At 40.3% G+C, this 21,975-nt stretch overlaps 1 protein-coding gene and 1 non-coding gene across 4 annotated transcripts in view; both read right to left on the bottom strand.

Annotated features, from left to right (window-relative positions):
- dennd2b (DENN domain containing 2B) overlaps positions 1 to 21,975 on the bottom strand; it is a 53,483-nt gene that overhangs the window by 1,008 nt on the left and 30,500 nt on the right. For 2 of the 3 annotated variants that reach the window (XM_072380632.1, XM_072380631.1), the window contains exons 5-19: positions 21,412 to 21,530; positions 20,027 to 20,221; positions 19,556 to 19,652; positions 19,346 to 19,390; positions 18,849 to 19,033; positions 17,292 to 17,401; positions 16,851 to 16,920; positions 15,227 to 15,304; positions 14,190 to 14,330; positions 13,918 to 14,066; positions 4,202 to 4,379; positions 3,583 to 3,624; positions 3,093 to 3,204; positions 1,434 to 1,673; positions 1,053 to 1,139 (exon numbers count right to left, since the gene is read on the bottom strand). In XM_072380632.1, coding sequence (XP_072236733.1) covers positions 1,053 to 1,139; positions 1,434 to 1,673; positions 3,093 to 3,204; positions 3,583 to 3,624; positions 4,202 to 4,379; positions 13,918 to 14,066; positions 14,190 to 14,330; positions 15,227 to 15,304; positions 16,851 to 16,920; positions 17,292 to 17,401; positions 18,849 to 19,033; positions 19,346 to 19,390; positions 19,556 to 19,652; positions 20,027 to 20,221; positions 21,412 to 21,530 — 1,848 coding nt within the window. Of the gene's footprint in view, positions 1 to 1,052; positions 1,140 to 1,433; positions 1,674 to 3,088; positions 3,205 to 3,582; positions 3,625 to 4,201; positions 4,380 to 13,917; positions 14,067 to 14,189; positions 14,331 to 15,226; positions 15,305 to 16,850; positions 16,921 to 17,291; positions 17,402 to 18,848; positions 19,034 to 19,345; positions 19,391 to 19,555; positions 19,653 to 20,026; positions 20,222 to 21,411; positions 21,531 to 21,975 lie in introns of those variants that run through there. The other variant, XM_072380633.1, reaches the window with a different exon arrangement.
- Positions 2,431 to 2,502, bottom strand: trnae-uuc (transfer RNA glutamic acid (anticodon UUC)). The gene has a single exon. It is a non-coding gene; the product is annotated as a tRNA-Glu (tRNA).

The following is a 21,975-nucleotide window of genomic DNA, read 5'->3' as shown; positions in this document are numbered from 1 at the left end:
TAGAAATCTAAATATTTGCTAATGTGTGTGATTTCCTGATAAGCTCTTAAAAAGATCATCACCAGAAATGTTTAAAGACCCAGAAATACTCTGCTTTGAATTAGGACTTTTTGTGTCACATTGTTTTTCTCCCGAAAAAATATCTTCCCTCTCAGTTCCCTCTCAGTCAGCAGGGCCACATGCACAGTTGAGTGGAGTTACAGCTCAACTTGGTCATTTAACTGGACCATCATCTTTGTCCCAGTATACATGCATGTGAGTGCAATCAAGTTATTGACAGATATCTAATGCTGCAAAGCTGCGGACTGTGTGAGAAACTGTACAAGACCTTCCGCTGCATCTAACTTTCTCTGTGAGAGATCGTAGTATATGAAAGTATAGCCAAATTTACTGCACAGAATTTGTCTTTAAGTAACTTAAATGGTGATTTTGTTTGATGCTGTTGTTATAAAATCAGGGTTTTATTAGATAGGAGCAATAGTCTGGAAATGCAGCTGTATGAAGATAATCTTACTCTACTGTTTTTACAAAAAGATCCAAAATATGGAGCATGTGCAGAACACCAAAGCCCATTTAAGTCCAGTTGAGCATATTCGTGCAGTAGTGATTTAAACTCCACCTCATTATTTGGGTGTTAGTCCAGGTCTGAGAAGCTTGATTCATATGCTTTTGTTGAGACAAACATGTTTACATGTGTTTTAGAAGTTGAACTGATACAAAAATGTAGTAGTTTTAGTGCGTGCATGCTGTAGGTATTTTCATTATGTGCACATCACAATGGGGCAGAAATGTGTTGTATGTAGAGAGATTTCAGTTGAACACAAATAAACTTTTGTCCTCAGCATATCGGTGTTAAACGAGACAAAATGTGAAATGTGAGGTGTGGCATCCTGTGTAAAGAAATGTAACACACAAGTATCACTGTGTGAGAATGCACAACAAAGTTGCAGGAGGAATAATGAAACTTCTGTTTATGCAGCTGAACGTTAAAACTGGTTACACCACTGGAATCTGTGACCTGCCTCGTGCACTACATCCACTGCAGAACTCACCAAGGCCTTTCAGGAACTTGTTAACTCCACTTTGCTCTGTGTCTGGCAGCTCCTCCAGATACTGATCCACCCTCTGCTGAAACAGGCCTGTCAAGAAGACAACAGAGACGAAAAGAAGAAGGCATGACGCATCTCAGTAATCCAGGAAGTGACAAGCGCTTTCTGCCAGGAAATTTTAAATGATGTGGTGAGAGAACATGCAGGTGAAAGATTTCAGCCACTAGAGGTCAGTATGAGCGCAACACATCCTTCGGCACAGTCACTGCTCAGATTGCAAGGGGGGGGGGTCCAGAAAGAGAAGTGCATATCCCTGAGATTGCATATTTTAAGGAGGAAAGGACGACCACAGAAACCAGCGACACTCAGTCAACAAGAATTTACCTTTAGCCCGAGTTTTCCTCAGCTCCCGATCTTGAATGAACCCTGCAAACATCTGAGACTCCATGAAGACACTCAGGAAACGACGGATGCTCTTTGATGCTACAGACTTGCGGAAAGCCTCTCTTTGGAAAACGCGCTCTCCGCGCTCGTTCTGAGTGATGAACAGGGAGTAATGTCCGATAGTTTCAAGGAAAAAGCGGATGAAGGCCTCTGACACCAAACTGTTCAAGGAGTTATACTCTGCAGACATAAAAAAGGGAATAATCACTGAGCACAGCTATTAGCACTGGAATCATGATGAGTTGACAAATAGGCATGTCACACTGTGTGATATGAAATAGGATCCCCTTTTGACTGGTCAAACTGCCTAAATCATGTCACACAGATCTGGAAGGAAAATACAAATAATGTGTTTTTTTCTCTTTGCTTTTATTCCTCTTACACCGCTAATGTCTTTAGAGCGTGAAAGTGAAAATCTGAACAAGTTTACAGAAAAGAGTCACAATATGAATGTGACAACCCTGAAGTTTTAATTGACTCCCCCTGAAAGAACTTGAGCTGAGACTTAAAAAGATATCTGCGTTGAAATGCAGTGGTAGACATGACCAGAACAACCAGAACTGTTATTGTACGACGTTAATAGGAGTCATCAAAGTTCATTTCAGCAGACCTGAGGCTTTTACTAATTATCTTCATTCATTTGATGGAAAATATAGTTTATTTGTCATAAATTTTGCATGCCCTGGTATTCCATCTTTCCTTTCACCTGACAGACTGAACTGAGGGCTGGTCAAGTCTCATGGTATGGATTACACACTTGTGTAAACAGGGTGTGATTGACGTGTAGTAGCTGTTATTCGAACCTTCCACATCATCATTATAAGAAACTCAGCTTCTTTTCAATGTTTTGTCATGTAAATCACTCTGTAATTGTTGTCATGTAAATCACTCTGTAATTGTTGTTTTAATCAGCTAAGTACCGTCACTAAAAACCTTGTTCCCACACCGGGAGTCGAACCCGGGCCACCTGGGTGAAAACCAGGAATCCTAACCGCTAGACCATATGGGAAGTGACTTAATCGATAATTTATGTCTTCACAGAAGATGGTCAGAAATATTTAATAGTAATATATAATATGTATCTAGGTTTTATAGTTGTGTGTTACATCGCAGTACTCGAGCATCAGTGGTTGGTGATGACTGTAAAACATCCAGCATTAATCGTGTGAAACAGCTGAACTCTTGTGAGACTAAGAGATGCTTCATGTAATCACCTGCTAAGTTTTTCTCAAAAGTGCTAGTTTCTAGGGATAATTTCTAAGACCTTTAATGCAACAAATCATAAGGTGTTATATGATAACCAACTGTAAAAATTCTGAACTGAACAGTAGCACTTTAGGATTTAGCAAGGATCAGCAAACTTAACATTTAAACATGAATTCGTTACCTAACACAATCATCAGGTCATAAAGCACACTTTTGTCATCAGTAACACCATGATCTCACCTCCAAAATGAGCCTTTATGACTCACAAAGACATCTGTGCAGATGGTGTAATTTCCCAGTGAGTTTCATAGACACACAGACTGAGCACCGTAACTCCAATAAACCAGGACATCATCTGTTGTGTTAGTGAGAAATGATCTGTCACTTACTCACCTTCGTCTGACTCGCTGTCAGAGTCCTGGTTGATGATGTCATTCCTCTGCTCCAGCGCTTGCTCGAGAGCTGCTTGAAGTTTCCGCGGCAACAGCGAGGCCTCGTCGTCCATCTATAAACAGTTGAAAGTACTGCAGTCACCAGAGATAAACAGCATTGGCTGGGAGATTAGCTTCAAAGTCTGAGTCTTACTGAGAACAGCATGTTTTACAACTTGTTTATAGCGAGATGCTGTGACTCCAGGTAAAGTTGCAGCTCAGCCTGATACATTCAGCACTTTTACAGTTTCAACTTAATTTTGTCTGCTATGACTACTGGCTTATGATTCTTAATATTTGATAGTTTTAGCTAGTAGTTTGAGACAGTCTGTGTCGTACTAACAAAAACCATAAACCAATAGGATGCTCATACATATTCTTAAAGCAAGTGACTCAAGAAAAGTCTGACAAAGTTCAGGTTTCTTCTTTGTTTTGTAAGCGTGTGCGCCAACCTGTCGGATGAAGCGGTCAGTTCCCAGGTCGACCATTAAAGCCTGAGGAAAGGAAAGAAAACACTGTCAGAAAGAAATATAAAATTACTTTCCTCCCTCAAATGTTTTCCCCATTGGGCTTCAGCTGTCAAACTATCTATCATGAGCTAAAACCAGGAACTGAAGGATGACAGGACCTGAAGGTCTTTGACTGAAACTACTTGGGGTCTCTAGTTGTTTATCTGAGGCTACACATACTAGTAATGTAGAGGTGAAAATGAACGAGTAGAGAATGTTACAAAAGCCAGAAAATATGACCTCAGTTTTGACTGAATTTCCTTTGTTTTGAAGTCACCTGGCTGGTTCAAAACGTTAAAATAAGTAACATAATAAGATTAGAGACAAAGGAGATCAAAGAGTAACAGTCTATAGTTAATAAAGAGATTACTCTGAATCTATATTGTTACAACTTATGTACCAGGTTACACATGTCCAGTATTCCAAAATGCAGGCTTCAATCAGAAAATGGAACAAAGAGACAGAAATGGAGCCATCAGGGACATAAAGAATGTAAAAGACATCTGTTTGAAAGGTAAACTTCAGACTCTGGATAATAAATTGCAATCAGAGGAAGACTCACCTCCTCTACTGGCAGATCTTTAAGTTTAGGCAGCGAGCTGGACAGCAGCCCAACCAGGAAGGGTGTGGGGCAGCAGACAATATCCAACATGGACCCTGGCAGCACAGGGATGAAGGTGTGTTGCCAGGAGAAGGGGTAGAGCAGCGCTACCACTGCATGCATGCAGCTGGACAGGGTACTGATGATGGAAGACAAAAAAAGAGAGCCATCCATCACGTTCATACTCGTACACCAACAGCCTGCAGAAGCCACACCACACTAAAGCAGGTCTTCAGAGTAACTATTTTCTCTCACAGCACTGGTACTCCTAGCTTAAAATATCAGGCGCACCAAGACACAATTTATGATCACTGATGGAATGACGTGCATCAAAGGGCCCAAGCCAGTAATCAGACCCAGGCCTGCTGCATTGAGGAGCCTCAACCTCAGTAAATGAGGCACCTGCTCAACCAGTTGAACCCCAGGACCAACATGTTTACATACATTTTAAAAGCCTGGTTTTGGTCGGACTAACACAATAATTAGTTTCTTCTTTTCGTGTCATGTAGGCGTGCTCACTGGTGCAGTTAGGATGAAGGAAATATGAATGTGTTGGGCTGCAGGATGATTTAAGCTAATTGGTGGACACGCATCCAAATTCTCCGTCCCTCCCGATGTGTCATAAGATGTATGATGACAAAAAACAAGGTCCACAATTCATAGTGAAACTGGTTCATGGAGTTAAAAAATGTAGTCTTACTGCCTCAAAAAATTATCAGTTTGTAGCATTTGATTAAGGCCAAAACAGGCCACATTGAACTTTTCTCTACAGTTTAAAATGATGTAGTCGAGAATTATTTTATCTGAAGTACACCACCTACGAAATCATGAACTTCAATAAAGTTTAAATCTATTTAGTTGCCTTCAAATAGCTTAAATCATTTTTATACAGCCACTAACTGGGCTATGTAAAAAGATTTTAAACTGTGCGGTTCCATCTCTAAGACTTTCACTCAGGTTAAATGACTGTTTGATCCTCTTTTCCCAGAAACGGCAACTTTTTTATGAGGCAAAGCAGCCCTGTTAAGCACTCTGTACTTTAACTCTTTGTTCTTACCGTAGCTCATCTAAGGTACAGCAGAATCCAACAGTTCTTACACTTTAAGAAAAGGAATTGGTTTTTGTGCTTTTATATGCTACAATAACTTCCAGACTAATGAAAGCCTTGGTCTATTGCACTTCACCCACTTTGAGTTTAAAACAATCTACTACAAACCACAATGACTAAGGTTGACTCCAGTGAAATGTATCATTGTGACATTACTGTAGTCTGTCATCAGGGGTGGCGTGACTCTGACATGTTGCTATAGTTAAGCTGAAAGCTCGTTGACGCAATACCAAAAAGCAGCAGTTTGGTTTAACTTTAACAGCTGTGGTATAACATTAGGATCACAAATAGCAGCACATCTTTCTCACGATCCATCGCTTGTTGACAGTGGCTGACCCTCCTCCTCTCTGTCTTCCACATACTGTCCAGTCCATGTACACAAAAACAGTGAAAATAAACTATGGTTCCAATCATACACACACACACACATACAACACAAAAGACCACTAAATCAGTATGGATCAAGAACAAGACCAGGGATCAAACATGGTATGCAAGCGCACCCCGTTTGAGATATGTAGACTTTTAATGAGGAATGCTTTCCACAGACGCTGTCATCAACAGCAGAGAGGACATTCAAGTTATTGGATTTTATGTAACCTCATTCAATTTCAACACAGAGAAACTTTACTGACTGCCGTTTCGAGCCACATACAGAGAACTGGGATCAGTAGCATAATCAACATGCTGGGAGAAAGAACGCCCTCTGCCTTTTCCACAGTATTTATTCAGGCTACATGTTTGCCAAAATCTTTCTCATCTCGACTTCCCATGAGTCAAATTGCCAAGATTAAAAAGTGTTTTCTTGACAGGGCGAAACAGAATTACAACAGCGAAAACCCAAAGGCTAAAATAATCACAGCTTTCAGACTTCTTCAGGCCTCTTCCAGCTCACTCATAACGCGAAGCACTTGCAGCTTTACTTTGGCCAGTCTGATTTCCATTTGCCTGAGGAGGGCTTGATAATTCCTAACAGATCCCGTCTCCTGGGTTAGACGAGTTCCAACAGGGAGTGATGGGGCACAGAACTCAGAAAAACCTTCGCTACAGGCTACACGTGGCCCAACACACCAGTGATACCAAAAGGATCAATTACACTCATTCGCAAACCACACACTCCTGGGAGAAAATGAACTTGCAATGAAAACACTCTGCGCTACCAGAGGTTGCCACTCAACCTTGGAAAGAAAGAGGAACATTCCCACTAAATCCAGACCCAAACTTCAGACAATGATGGCTCAAAAAACAAAGAAAAGAAAGAGCATGTTTACTGAGCTCCACGTCCACGAACTGAGAAGAATTGAAAGGCAATAATGACAATAAAAAGTGAAGAAGTTTTAATTAAACAACAAAAGCAAAGGGAGATTTCAGATAACAATGAATTAATCTTTAATCATTAACAACTTGTTCACTGATAGAGGAAGGACAGTGTTTTCTGTACTGATTAAATAAGACACAAACTGACAGACATGCTAATAAACTGTTTATTACTGCAGTTACCTTTTATTTTTAATGCACAGAGCAGCTATGATGGAGTTTGAGGTTGAGGCTGAGATTCTTTCAACCTTCAGGGCGTTGTTGAGTTGATTTTTCCTACTGGAATTCCAAACTTAACAGTTCAAATGTTTCAAGTTTGGACTGAGAGTTGACACATTTGGCTGTATTCTGGCCAACTATGCCACATATGTGTTGACCTGAATTTGGCCGAGATACAGACCCGTTACTGTTTCATCACACGGACTTTGGCTAGTTTCTTAAGTTGAATCTTCGCATCTGTCTGTGTTATCAATCCCTTGTAAAAAAAATTACGTCCCTCGTGCATGAGCTCAAATTTTCTTTGATTAACTTCAAAACGATTACACATTTTAAAATTTAGAAATTTAAGATACCACTTGCAGGAAACAAAAAAGTTCTGAAGATCTGTGTGTGCAAAGCTGTTATGTGTTGAGGTTTGGGAGCTAATCATGACATATTAGCTCTCAAAGCGCTGCCAGGCCTGGCTTAATATCTGTGAGGCTGAACTGGCACATACTCCTGGAGGCTTAGTCTGCAAAGCTGAGAGGAGGAGCAAGGCGCACTTCGGTATTTAAGAAAGAGGGAGGGACATGGACAAAAGCATTATGATCCCTTGCTTTGAAGCTTTGTACTGTGTCGACCAACCAGTCCTGGCATGGATGAAACTGATTCCACAGCCAGAAGACAAAGACCACCAGACAGAGAGCAAACCAAACCAATGCTGTCAGACAACAGCTGTGCTGAAAGGCTGCACAATGTTACAGCTCTTCTCAAAATAACACCTGGAAGAGTACATGCAGCCCTATAGGGAAAGTGGTGCACGGTGTATTTTTGTCCTTAAGCAAAATGTTCTCTGCTTGCTCACTTAGTCCCCAAATGGTTTTCCCTTACTTCCTGTCTGTAAGGATCTGCAACCATCCACTCTCACTCTAACAGCAGAAGCCATTTTATAGAAAGAAAGAGCCTCCCAATGGAAAACTCTATCCATGTTCCTATTAAAACTTCAATATTGTCTGAATTTGATTAAGGCTGCCTGTCGAGCAAATGCAGCTGCTTATGTTTGAGAGAATGAGACCGATGTAAAAATCAGCTGGCCAGACTCTCGTAACAGCCATAGGCAGAGTGCCGGCGGGGGCAGAGGGTGTGACCACTCCAGGGCCCACAGTCAACAGGGGGCCAGTGCTGAGATACTTTTTGGCCAAACCAAAACAGCGGAAGTCTGTTCCTGTCGAGCTGCAGTTACACCATTGGTCGGCTGAATGCCATGACATAGAGTGATGAAGTAATGGTGAGACTATTAACTTAACTCATGTGTTTTTAAATCTAGTTAGGAAATAAAATAGAGAGAAAGTACAAATCAAGAGGGAAAAAAATAACAACAAATGAACTGCAGTATGAACAGATATATATATATAGCACTATTTCCATTTATAAAAAAGACACTAAGTACTAAGACACTGTACAGTACCTGTGTGTAGACAGCTCTACTGTTTGTGTTACTAAACTCTTTTTTTGTAAAAATGTAAATCAGAGCAAATAGAGCGTGGAAGATTTGGACATGTCTGACAACCTGTTTTAGATATATTCTGTTCCTCTGAACTGATCACAGCTGTGTAGCTACTTATACTAAATCGCTGCCCATGACCACTTAACCAGCGGAATTTTACTTTACTTTTTTAAATCTGTGATAGTTGTTACTTATACTCCACAGCTTTAATGAGAAAATTGTCACAGCTTTTCTAAATAGTTGCTTTTCTAATTAAGATTTTAATACAGTATTCATGACAAGCTTATTGTATAATGTTTTGTTACATTTGAAATTAATCTGAAAGTAAAGCTAAAATGTTTATTGGATTAACCAAGCATGAATGACAAATAGTTCAGAAAATTGTGTAACAAAGTAAAATTTCTGTTTAATAATTTAGATCATTTAAAGCATCGGCTGTATTTTTACAATCTAAGCAATCGTTCAGTTGAGAATATAATCAGCAAAGGATTTTACATTAATCATTTAATCAATACTGTATGTTAATTGTATTAATATTAAATTATTTCACAATAATGTATTGGTATTGGTAAAAGCGCCTTTCAATACTTGATCCACCACGACATTGCTCCACCCCCTTTGAGCCCCCTTTGTGCTGAGTCTAGCACCACCCAATATGCACATCTTAGTTGACTCTTTGAAGAGCATAAACATTTCAAATGTTTACAGTGGGTCAGTTTCACTCTACCTCGTAGCTAAATACCTCATGGGAAACCATTAGAGCTGTTAAACATGGTTTTGGCTTGTTACCAGCTCTGCACAGCATGTTAGAGAAAGTGTTTTACAGTAAGAGACGACGAAATGACATGAGCATGCTTACCAAACGTGTTTGCAAAATGGTTGCAGCAGAAACAATAGTTCTCCCCAGTTTACAATCACCTTTGGTTATAAAAGTGCAGCAGAATAACACATTGATGATGTACATACTCAGTTTTAGATAATGGATTATTACAAAAACATAGCAAGACGCCGCACACTCTGGATACATCATATTTTGTACTTTTAGTCATGTGGTTTAACCACAAGGGGAGACAAGAGTATGTTCATGCAGAAACCCAAGCAGCACTCTGTACCACAGAAAAGTGAGCTTGATTAATTCACCATGACTCTGAGAAAAGCCATTGTTTAGTTTCCCTCTGCAGTCTCCTCCATTTTAAACTTTCCTCCCAAACACAGACCTCTAAGATTTCATAAAATTCCCCTCTCCACTTCTCTATCACCAGAATCAGTATATGTCACAGACACTAGCTGCAACAAGACAATCATATACACATTAATGGGAGCAAAACAAATTGAAATTATGCAGGGCATATTAAAGCAAGAACATTCTCTCATGTGTATTCTTCATGTGGTGGGAGAGATGTGCCTGTTAAACTGCAAGTTAAAGATTACAGGTTTAATGTTTAGTTTTCATTTACAGATAAATGTAATAGCTGTTATCTTAATAATGGAGTTACATGAGGAACAGCCCCTAAGAGCCAATATTCAGGAACACGTTCAACTTTCAGAGTGCTTTTCTGCATGCTAAGAAATAAATCCAGACGTGCACATACAATCGGCTAACCGTTATCAACTGTAGCCTGAAGACAGACAAGACTGCTTATTTAAGTAGGCAACAGTGACAAAACTCAGTCAGCACCTACAGGTCAGTTGAGTTAAGCTATTACACAGTGACATAGTTGATGATGAATTCCTCTGACTTGTTATGACAGGCAAGAGATGGTGGATGACAACTTTGAAGTAAAATTGTCTGTGCAGACTTTTCAAGTGAAAACAACAGTTTTCAGAGTAATATTACAAGAGTTGAGTGAATGCAACCATCGCCCAAAATGGATTTTCCTCTTTTGTTCTTGCATGTGTTGGATACACACTTCAGAGAAAAAAAAACAGATCATGTCTCTACAGCTGAGGTATTCTGGGAATGGAGTATGTCCCAGAGTTCCAGAGGGAGAAGCTTTTTTATAACAGAAGTCATTAATGCTGCAGTGAGGCCCTGTCACTGCTTTCAAATTAAATCAAAACAAAGGAGCACCGCGTGTGTGTTTGCAACACACGTGGCCACGAACACACACCCACAAGGTTTGCACAAATATACATATAGCATATAGCATGGCACTTTATGTTCTTTTTACTCCACTCATATGAGTTTTCTGTAACTTGATTTAGATGTTTCTCCACTTTACATTAGTGCACAATAATGTTAGCGGGTATAATCTTCACTGTTTTCACTACCATGGTTTAGCATGTCAGGTGATTAGCATTAATATTCAAGCAGCTACTGAGGTTGATGGGAATGTCATTAACTCCTAAATTAATCAAAAGTTTGGAAACAAATGAAAGTTTAATATCATAATGGTGTTAAATGAATAATAAAAACATCACTAAAGTTACTACAAATCCTCTTAAGATGGACAAGAATAGCTGTACCATAGTTATATATAACAGAATATTCAATTCTTTCCGACATCTCCCTCAATGTGACAAATACTTCATCGTTGAAAAGTCATAGGCCAACCAAAGTTAACTGGTTTAATTCTCTGAGGACGAAATGAATGAAGACACTTGTGTTTTACTGAATTTTGTCATAGTAGCTAGTGCATTTCATAATTGCATGATTTATATGTTCATTACTATGGCCCATTAGAGCTATGTTTATTTCTTAACAAACACAAATAAGATTGAGATTGAAAGCCTGGGAAATCCTTAGAGTTAAACTTGATCATACGTATCTAACTTTAGGACTTTCTGGCACTATGATAATCCTTAAGGTCACATTCATCCAGAAACATAGAAAGCTCTATCTGTCAGGGATGAAAGATTGTTCATCAAGATCTCACAAAATAATTGCAGAATAGTTGCTTGTGGGCAGCACGTCACAATAATATTGTATTGTGAGTTACTTCTTGATTCTCTCCCTATGACTCCTAGATGTTATCACGTCTGGTAATGAGCAGCAAAGACACAATCTTCTCCAGGGACACAGGCAGAGAAGTCGCTCATATGTAGGGAGTGAACGTGGCATCGTAAGTCAAACGGCGACAGCTGAGCCACAGATCACATAGGGCAGAGTCGCACACACAGGAAGTGCATTCCTTCCCTTCACAGTCACTGCCCCCACTGATGTTTGTTTAAACTGAGCTCTGATATGTGGAGAGATTACTTCTCCCAAAATCTCCTCCCACTCCACCCTCGCCTCCATTGCTCTAAAAGTACCCCTCTCTTTTCTGTAACAACAGGACAGACCGGGACACGGGGTCCTCAGGGACTCTTCACATCTTATCAGACCCCACCCTGTTCCCCTCTGACGGTGACTCTCACTGATGTGACCCGCTGTACTTCTGATATCAAACCTGGCATGTGACCAGCTGACTGAAAGTTACACGTGGTGCATCGGTTGAGCCCAACTGACAAAACCACAGTATGAAGCAACAGTACAATCATGTGTTCATTTAGCTGTACCATGAAAAGTAAAATTTGCAGGCTGATTGAAACAAGCTGACTCTTAAGCTGTGTCTAACTTCAAACTATTCTAGTTTCTCGGTGGAAGATGAACAGCAAACAAAAACACTTTGTGCAGGTCACTGGAATCCTGCCAACAAAACTTGACCATTAATATCATCTCTAAACAGCTAAGCTCTGCTAAGACAGGATGCTACAGTTGGATCTGATTGAGAAGTGATGACTCGGGAGTGACATCATTCATTTTTCATACCCACTTTATCCTATTCAGGGTTACAGGTAGGCTGGAGCCTACAATCGGGTGAAAGGCAGGGTATAATACAGAAAGATCCCAGCTGAGAACTTAACTGGGAACCTTCGTGCCAACCACCACACCCCCATGCTGCCCTGTGAGATATCAAGATATTTAAATCAACTCTTAGTTTCTTGCCCTTCACAAGTCATGTGACTCCATTATTCATGTCAGAAAGGCCTTGATAATCTTATATCATACCAAAAGCCTGAGATTTTAACAGTTTGGAGTATTTTTTGTTTGTGCAACATTAGGAAAAATGATGTTCAACCTTGGTTTTCATTTAGTTAGAATGCTCTGTAAATTGCAAGCAAAAACAGTGAGAAATAGTAATGATAAATTTAAAAACTAATATTAAAGTAAACCTTTATACAAAGACAACTATTCAAATTCTCAACAATAATAACAATTTGATAACAACAATTCTCAACGACAAAGTTCAAAGTTTGAACGAAATTTGAAATTAATGCAATATATGTTGAAATAAAAAAGAGCTGGTAGAGGTAAACATAAGCCTGGAGAAGTTGTATAATGCTAAGAGAAAAAAACGTGAATGATCTCACAGCTAGTTATGTTACCTGGCAACAGGTCAGCAAAATGAATGAGTATGAGTCTGTAAGAAAAAACGGAAGAGATTCACCGCATCAGGGGAGACTGTGTGGACAAATCGCCCAGTTATTGAAGAATAACACTTCTCAAACTCATAAAGATCTTGGGGATTTCCTCATCCATGATATCTAATATAATTAAATTATTCAGAGAATCCAGAGAAATCTCCACACAAAGGTCAAGAGTAAAAAAAAACAACATGGCAGTTATCTTTGGGCCCATTTTTTAGGCATTGCCGGCAGCACTTCACTTAAAATAAACTAATCTGTGGTGGAAATCACTGCATGGGCTCAGGAGCACTTATAAAGACTGTTTCACTCACTCAGAAAAAAACAGAAACAAGATATGGAAACATTATTGACCACACGGTGGTCTGCAAGAGTCAAAGTTTTAATTTTTTTTATCAGGTATAGTTGATCCTCAGGGCTAAGAAGACAAGGCCTATAAAGTTAGCAACCTCCATAATAGTATCGTATGAAAGCGGGGTGCATTAAGCGCATAGCATGGCTAACTGACACATCCACGGCACCTTTAATGTATATGCATATATATACTGTACATATATAGATACAGTATGTATACATATATATGTGTAAGTATATATGTACTTATAATTGTGAGACATATAAACTACTAAACTATTCTGCTACAGTCCAGACCTGTCAACCACAGAAAACATCTGGCTCATTCTGAAATGTCAAAGGAGGCCCTAAACTGTTGAGCAGCTGAAATCCCATTTCAACAAGGGATGGGAAAACATTTTGCTAGAAAAATATTCTCAAGTCCTCAGTTCCAGTTGAAACTTTTTATTGTTTCAAATGTGAGACTAATTCAAAGTTTCAGCTTTCAATTTGTTGCCTTTGCACAGCTTATAAACAACTATGGGGCTTAAATTGCCATCACTTTTAATCTAAAGTTTACATAATGTACCAACTTTGTACAGAGGACTGATGAAAGTAAAGAGAGATCAAATGACTCATACTGATTGAAGGAAAGCAACTGTGACAAATGAACAAGTAAATGGACACATCAAAGGAGGAATATTGCAACATTAGGCCCTTTTTCATGCTCATCAAGAGATTTCACATCACATCACATCACAGTGAAAGATTCATGACTCAGCAGACTGGGAGTGGTGGAAAACTCACCTGAGTTTATCAGCCACAAAGATGACTCTGCGCTCCAGCAGCAGCGAGGCAAAGACGCGTATCACCTGTCGTACACTGAGGCATCTGAACAGACTGTCAAAGTCCACGTGCTCCAGTCTGGAGTCTGTGGGCCGCCTCAGTTCGATGACCTGAATGACCACAAAGAATATGGAGTATTTTTCCTGCCTTGCTGTTTTTGAGTATTATTTGGGTTAATGGTCCCAATTAAATTAGGGAAAACAGATGCGTTCTGCTTTGGCAGCAGCTCTGACCTCGTTTCCTTCACCGGGTAAGAAGGTCTTTACTTTGATAATCTTCCCTGGTGCAGGAAAGGGGGACTCCATCAGACTCCTCATGAAGGGATAGACCAGCGCTGCCGAGACGCCTCTCCGTCTCTCCACCTCATCCAGGATCTGGATGTGGTAGTAAAGAACACGGCTTCCTTCACATACTTCAGCAATCAGTAGCCATCAAGCTTACTGGCAATGATGACAGTAAATGTAAATATATTGCTTTTCAGCACTGGCAGCTGGCTCAAACTTCACATTAATTTTCTGTTTTGTAAAATAGCAAATGAATCTATTTCCATGCCTGTGTGATTGGAAAATTCCACCCTGTGTGCTTGTCTGCATGTTTTGGTCTCCCATCTGGAAAGTTAATTGGAAGAATCGCTCATTTTTGAGGTCATATGATATCACCCCACTCAATCTCTCCAACTGTCCGTCTCTTTCTCTCACACACAACTCCCTCTGAAATCAAACACTGCCATCCTCCTTTATCATGAGCAAAACTATTAAATAGCTTCCTGTTCATCTGAGATTTCCTGCTGTTGTGTTCTCAAAGGTCCTAAAATATCATGTGATGCCAAACTAGACAAACTTTGAAGAAGGTAAGCGATATGTTTACAAATCACGCACTATTACTACAGTATGCAAATAATTCATCACTATTGTGCAGCTACTTTAAATTATATTCTGTGTTCCTCTGTGTTGTTTGTTTTAACAGTCTGGATTTGCTCACATTGAATTATCAAAGTAATCAGAAAAGGTTGGAAAAGTCAAACAGAGTGACTGTTCTCACCTGAGACAAAAGGAAACTATTACTTTGGGAAATAACAAAGACTGAAGTAAGGTCTACCAGTAAGCTGAGGTACGGCTGAAAGTCATTTCCGTCAGCTGTCAGACGGTTAACCACAGCTACAGCACCACATACAGCTAGGTGGCTTTGACTGGTTTTTGTACGTGTGCTTGTGTCTGTGTGTGTGTGTTTCATGCATAATTGTTTGGCAAAAGGACAAGACTGAACTCACTGTGGAGAACAAGTCAAAACAGCCCAGCCTGCTGATGACACAGTACACCTCTGGAAGGCGAGGTCCTTTCCCAGTCGGCTGGACAAGAAAGAAAACAGAGATCGGATGTGAACAGATACATCTCCAGATGTTCTTAAACCAGCTATAAATACACTTTAATTGGAGGTCCAGAAGTACAGCATTACACTTCCATCAACCGTTGGGATTTTTAGGAGAGTCAAAGAGTAAATTGAACTTTGCAAATTAAATCTGTTTATACAAAAGCATATAAAGGGTCATACAGCCAGGACAGTGCACCACCATGACACACAGTAACATGAGGAGGTCTTTAATATGATCAGTTATCTGAGGTGAAAGCCTTTCATGTGGTTACCTCCTTCCTAAACACAGGTGGTTTATCTGCTCCTGCTGATCATATCTACTGTCTTCTGCTCTCTTCTGGACCATTATGTGCGTCAAACAACAGGGGCAGAGACACTCAGACACAAATGAATACAAGCACTCAACAAGCGCCAATCCACTTGTCCATATTAGGTATACAATTTTCTCCTCTTGTTTCTCCTCTGCTTTTCCAAATGGATGATTAAATCAACTGTGTGGGGTTTGATTCAAGTCCTCAGGAATGCTCGGTTGCTGCCAAATGCTGGACAGACAGCAGGGAGGAAACAAAGTTACTGGAGGGAAGCAGCTCACCTCTCTCTGCCTTCATTAAAGTCTGCTTCTGTCGAGGTAAATCTCAGATCAACAGAGCACATCATGCATAACTGAGGGTTAAAAACCTTCTCTTGGCCAAAGAAATACGCAGTTGTTCAGCTCTCAAACACTCAACACACACTGGAAAACATACTCTCACATAAACACACTCAAAAATACCAAATGGCAAACAAAATCAACAGCGTAGGGACAGAATCCCACACAGTCATGCTCTCTACCCACAAGCTAAATGGGAGGCTCGGCAAAACACTTCAAAGCGCTCCACAGTCTCATTATGGAGGGGAAAGGCTCCAGAATGACAACATTTGGATTTTTCATGGTTTCTCTTTGTCTTGCCTCTCTTGAGAAACCCTTGTTAAATTGAATGAGTCAACCCTAACTTTGTTTTTATCTGCAGTTACTTTATTTTTATTACATTTTCTATGGCTGAGGTCCAGCTTTTTTGGATAATAACTAGTTTTCTTTGTCGAAATACATTTATAATGACAGATTCATAAATGCAGTTAAATATATTTATCGAAGTCTGTGATGAACAAAAATCACTACTCCGAAATGTGTGGTTTGGGTGTTTGTTATTCTCCTACTACACTATGTTGAGTCATTTCCTGGGCTGGACACTAATGCTGATCAGCTGCTACAACATTTACAATGATAGTGTATTTCTGCAACAATTTTTTTTCCACTGATTTTAATCTTTAAATCCTGTTTCATACCCAGTTCAGCTTAGCACAGTTTATTTTTTATTTTTGATGATTTATTTCCTGTTACCACAGCAGACGATCACGCAACATGTTAACATCCCCACAGGAAAACGGCATCGCATGTTCAAATAGAAGCGTCTGTAACAACAAACAGGGCTCAGCGGGGCATGAACCTGGTGCAAAGGATGAGGAGCCGAATGGGAGCTTACCAGCAGGCGTCTGCAGTACCCAAACCTCCTGCTGCCATCCTCTCCGGTCAACATGAAGGAGAAGGTCTCACTGCCGAACAAACCACGAATGAACACAAAGACAAACAGAAACGGAGACAGCGACACGTATTTGTAATTAAAAAGGCAGAGCACAACACATTTGGTATGGTTTAGCAGGCAGAGAGTTTATCCTACAAGTTAGCAACAAGGATGGAATAACTATTGTTAATGACGAGCTGCTGTTTCAAAAAGTTCTGCAGGCAGGAATGTTATTTTTTTAGAAAATTGCATTAATTTACATTTTCATAAACATTTTTACTAAATGTAGCTAGAAAACCTCAATCTATTCAATGCCTAAAAATGTATCTCAACGGCTAGTTTTATAATGATCAAAAGGACAATTTAGGGTAATGACCATTTGTGGAGGATTTGTGCTCATACCTGGCGTACTCGGACACAGGACTCCAGTCTTTTGCATCTGGGAAACAGAACTGGGGAATAGCTTTGAGTCTCTGCTCTGCCTCCCTCATCTGCTTGGTGAGCCTCTCCAACTGTGAGAGGAGAGGGAAGGAGAAGGAAAGGAAAGGACAGGAATTAAAATTCCCTGTGGATGTTCATGTGACCTGTAAATGACCAGACTAACATGTCTCTCGTTCAGGTTAAACCTTTGGCCTCTCCAGTCCCCTCTGACTCTACCACAGAGTGAGCTTCCCTCTGGCTGGTGGAGATATACTTCTCCCAGGGGACACCTCTGCTGAACCAAACCACTTTAAAATCTGTTTATTGACAACTAAAAACACTTCCATGTGACAGAAATGGATTTCGACTATTTTCAACTGTTAACAAGCTCCATAAAGGAAATCTAATCTAATGGCACTGAGCTACAAATGGAAATTGCCCACACAGCTTTACATTGTGAACAAAGAAGCAAAATCACGGGCGAGAAAACCCGCAAAACATTGGTTGGCATTACTGGCTTAAACACTTTCTTGGTCATGAATGACGGAAAGCTCCCAGAGGGGAAAGCTTAAGAGATGTTTGCATAATATATCATAACTATTATTACTACTAACAATAACAATGTCACTGAAGAAAGTTCAATGATGGCTTCAGTTCAGGGGCTCTGATATATTTCTCTTGATTTAATTTTTTTGTTCCTTTATTTAACATTTATCCAGAAATATAGGACTGTTGGCCAAAATATTCTCTGTCCAGGTGAGACTGACCAGGAACACTCAGTGCGGCATTTTAACTTACTGGGTACCCATTTTGTGTAAATCTTCGTTGTATTGCTCTACACGTACTGGAATAGACATTGAATGAACATAAGAAAGAAATAAGAAGAAAAACAGCCTGAAAAGGATTTCAACACTACATAAAGATAACAAAAGAAACTAACTAACTGACTAATATTTGTACTTTTAGCCATTGTAGCCAATTTACAAATCTATCATCTATAATATAATGTTTAACTGTATGTTCAAACACTCTATATATGTTAAAAGATAGATTTAATTTAGTTTATGTAAACTCTATTGTTATCTATATCTCTATCATTATCATCTTTTTAAAAGGTTGACTCTGGTATCGGCTTGTAAATATTTGTTTTCCATGCCCATAAAGCTTCTTTTTAATTTGAATCAAAGTTCATTATTAGACTTCCAACAAGGAGGTAAGAGGCTGGAAATTAATTTGTGCCTTATTGTTTTACAATTTTAGCGTCACCTCACAGCAAGAGGGTTGCAGGTTCAATTCCTGACTGGGGTTTGCATGTTCTCCATGTGTATGCATGGGTTCTCTCTGGGTACTCCAGCTTCCTCGCACCGCCCAAAAACATGCATGTTCAGTTAATTGGTGACGTGAAATTGTCCCTAGGAGTGAGTGTGAGTGTGGATGCTTGTTTGTCTCTATGTGGCCCTGTGATGGACCGGCAACCTTGCCCAATGAATGCTGGGATAGGTTCCAGCCCCCCCACAACCCTGACCCTTGTGCTTTTACCTTGGGGAACTGGTAGGTGACCTCAGGGGTGTAAGAGTTCTTGCTGGGTTTCTTTTTCAGAGAAACCACCACAAAGTACTCAAAGAGCTCCCTCTCCTGCCACTCAATGAGCTGCAGCTCCAGTGTACGGTAGCTCGGAGCTCGTCGAAGGATGGACTGCAGTTTCAGTAACCTCTGGGTGTGAGCTGAGGAGGGAAGCAAAAAATAATCACACAAAATCCATAAGTTGTAGAATAGCATGAAACACACACGATATTAGCTTAAGCTAGTCAAGGCATGTAATGATGTTGAACATATTCATCTGGCTCTGTGAAGTCAGTGTATTCTTCCAACTCATTGAATTTAGATGTGATAAATGTTGTACGGTACACTGATAATCAGTGCATGTGGCTTATGTTTCAGTTAGTTTAATATAATAGTCACTTGCTAAATTCCAAGTTCAGAGCTAACAGAGGTTTAGCAGTCCAGCTCTGCAGATGAAAGCTGTGGTCACTCACCTTTGAACCTGTCATCGGAATCACTCTCACTCTCACTGTTGTCATCTGAAGACAAATATTAGACAGACATGAAGTTTTCTATGGGTCAGAGGGTACTTTCACAAACAGGTTTATGTCATGGGAGAGAAAAGTCTATGTGGGAGGCTGAGGCACAAATATTTACTCACTTATCTGACCTGTGGATAAAAAGGAATGAGGACCCCCCCTTACCTCTGAGAGATGCCGTCTCAATATTGGACATAGACAGCTTCTTAAGCCTCTTCTTCCCACGTTTAGTGCAGTAAATGGAGTTGATCCTCTGGACCAGCTGCAAGCAGAGACAAGAGGAAATTCTCTTTGAAAAACTCAAAAGTTCTGCCTCTTTTGATCCTAAGTATGGAAGAAGCAGGCGTGTACTGGGCCAAAAGTAACAGTGTGAAAAACTGAAGCTGTGTGTGAAAGGGTTGCAGAAGATTAAACCAAAAGCTGAAATTCTCATTGTAATTCAATGCATCATGGCACAGTGTCTTTAAAACATTTCTTCCAATCTAAAGTTCTGCAAATGATCCAGAGTTGTTCTTTCCTTGACTTGGTCCTGACAGAAACCTGAGCTAGTCTGTGAGACAGGAACGGAAAGAGAACACAGTCGGAGCTCTGCAAGAACTTAATGAAGCTGTTTGTGTGGAATCTAGCAGTGTGTACCTTGGGGATCCTCCAGTGCCTGTCTGAGGGCAGGGTATCACTAGGGCTACAGAGGCTATCATCCAGTAGGCCGATATGGAAAATAGGGAGCGTTTCATCATGGCTGTAGCGCTTTGACAGCTGCGACATCCGGTGGCTCTTCTTGTCGCTCGGACCAGGGAGGCGAAGAGACTGGCTACTTGGTTTGGAAGGCAACTGGTTACAGAGAACAGAGGGCAGACAATTTGGTCGAATTAATTTATTCCTAAGGGCATAACAAAATGTTATTCAAGAGATTCTATTGAAGGTATTGTCCTTTAAGTTTTCTATGCTGTGTACACAGTATAACTTCCGTGGAGAGGTTCACTATTTCTTTGAACAATTTCCTCTCTCGATGTGCCTTTTTGAGCACAAGTGCTTCTGACCTCATACAGACGTCTTTTTACAGTTGTAGGTTTTAGTATAGATTAGAAATAACAGATTGATTCCAAAAACATATGTTCCGTTAAAAAATCTGTCATATTATACTTGTTTGTGATTTTTCCTTAAAGTTACAATGTTCAAAGTCCAGACTAAAATATCTATCCTCTCCAAGTGAAAAAGCTGCTCCTAATCTGCCTGAACCACCTTGTTTTGGAGTCCAGTCTTCTCTTCTTTTACTTTATCACAACACCATACAGAACATTTGTAATATAGCCTAGTGGGTGGTTTGGCATAACTCAAAGAATTATCAGTTGTCTTGCACTCCACAATCAGAGTAGACTGGGTCTTTCAGGAGGGAGGACCTAAAAGACATGATGTCCTTCAGACAGAACAAGGACAAGAGCTGCTGCAGCAATGTGAAGTATGAGAAAAATAATCAACAATAAGCAGGGAAACCTATTCCAGTAGAATATAAAATGATGAACCTGTAAATAAGCATAATATGGGCTCTTTGAAATGCTTCTGTGAAACCTGCTCATCCCGTTGTGTGCAGCATTAAATCAGAATGTATTTTCTCATGGTGTAAATAGCAAAAATTCCAATTATTGATGGGCTTCTTTATCAAAAGAGCAAATGTTTGTTTGGTTGCACTATAGATAAATGCAGCATTTCCTGTTCTGTTATAGACCTGGCAAGGGAGCTGTAGTATTGCCAACAGACTAGACTGAGACCAGAGCTTTAGCACTGATGTGAGTAAGCCAAACGTGCAGATGAGCTTTTCAGTGAACATCGCTTGGTCTAAACATGTCAAACTGTTTCCTGCAGTGACACAAATGAGGTGTGAGATTCTTTTACAGATCTTATCCAGGACTCAGCACTCACACACAGAGAGGGAATGTTAGTTACCACAGGAAAACATCTCTGTCATGTTTACTATAGGAAAACATCCCAGTGCTCTGGATGCCAGAAGGCCTATGACTTACTTGAGGTGGAGAGTTCAGCTTCCTGTCCATAGTGCTGCAAGAGGTGCTCACCAACAGACCAGACTTCCGACCAAAACTCTTCCGCTTCAGGTCGACGTCCTCATATGGATTCTCCTTCTCTGTGGAGACGAAGAAGGAATCCAGTGTCAGCACTACAGCTAGCAACTCCTCATGGAAAGAGGCTGTTTTTGACAGAAGACAGATGAAGCCGAGGGCTCACAAAGGGTAAACAGGGGCCGATAAAGGGTGTCACGGGGCATTAGAGGGCCTCCACGCGGATGGACTAAAAAAGGGATGAGTCATGGAAGGTAAGTCAAAGGTCACTCCCAGCTGGCTCAAGTGAACTCCCTTTTTTGAAAACAGTTACTATTGGCACTGGGCCCCACAGGCTCCTTTGGGCCCAGCTGAAACTTCTGGACACAACACTGATGGTGAGTCACTGTCCAGGCATGCAAACTGTCTGCAGACAGAGGAAGACGAGGGTCTTCTTCTCAGTGATTTGAGCAACACAAGTGTTCAAATAAGCATTTATTCATTGTACAAATACATGATAATGACCTTTCT

This window comes from Leuresthes tenuis, unplaced genomic scaffold (genome assembly GCF_036924035.1).
Source record: "Leuresthes tenuis unplaced genomic scaffold, fLeuTen1.0.hap1 SCAF_2, whole genome shotgun sequence".
Lineage (NCBI taxonomy): Eukaryota > Metazoa > Chordata > Actinopteri > Atheriniformes > Atherinopsidae > Leuresthes > Leuresthes tenuis.
The sequence above is the reverse complement of the archived record's forward strand: the minus strand, read 5'-3'. Positions and strand labels throughout refer to the sequence as shown.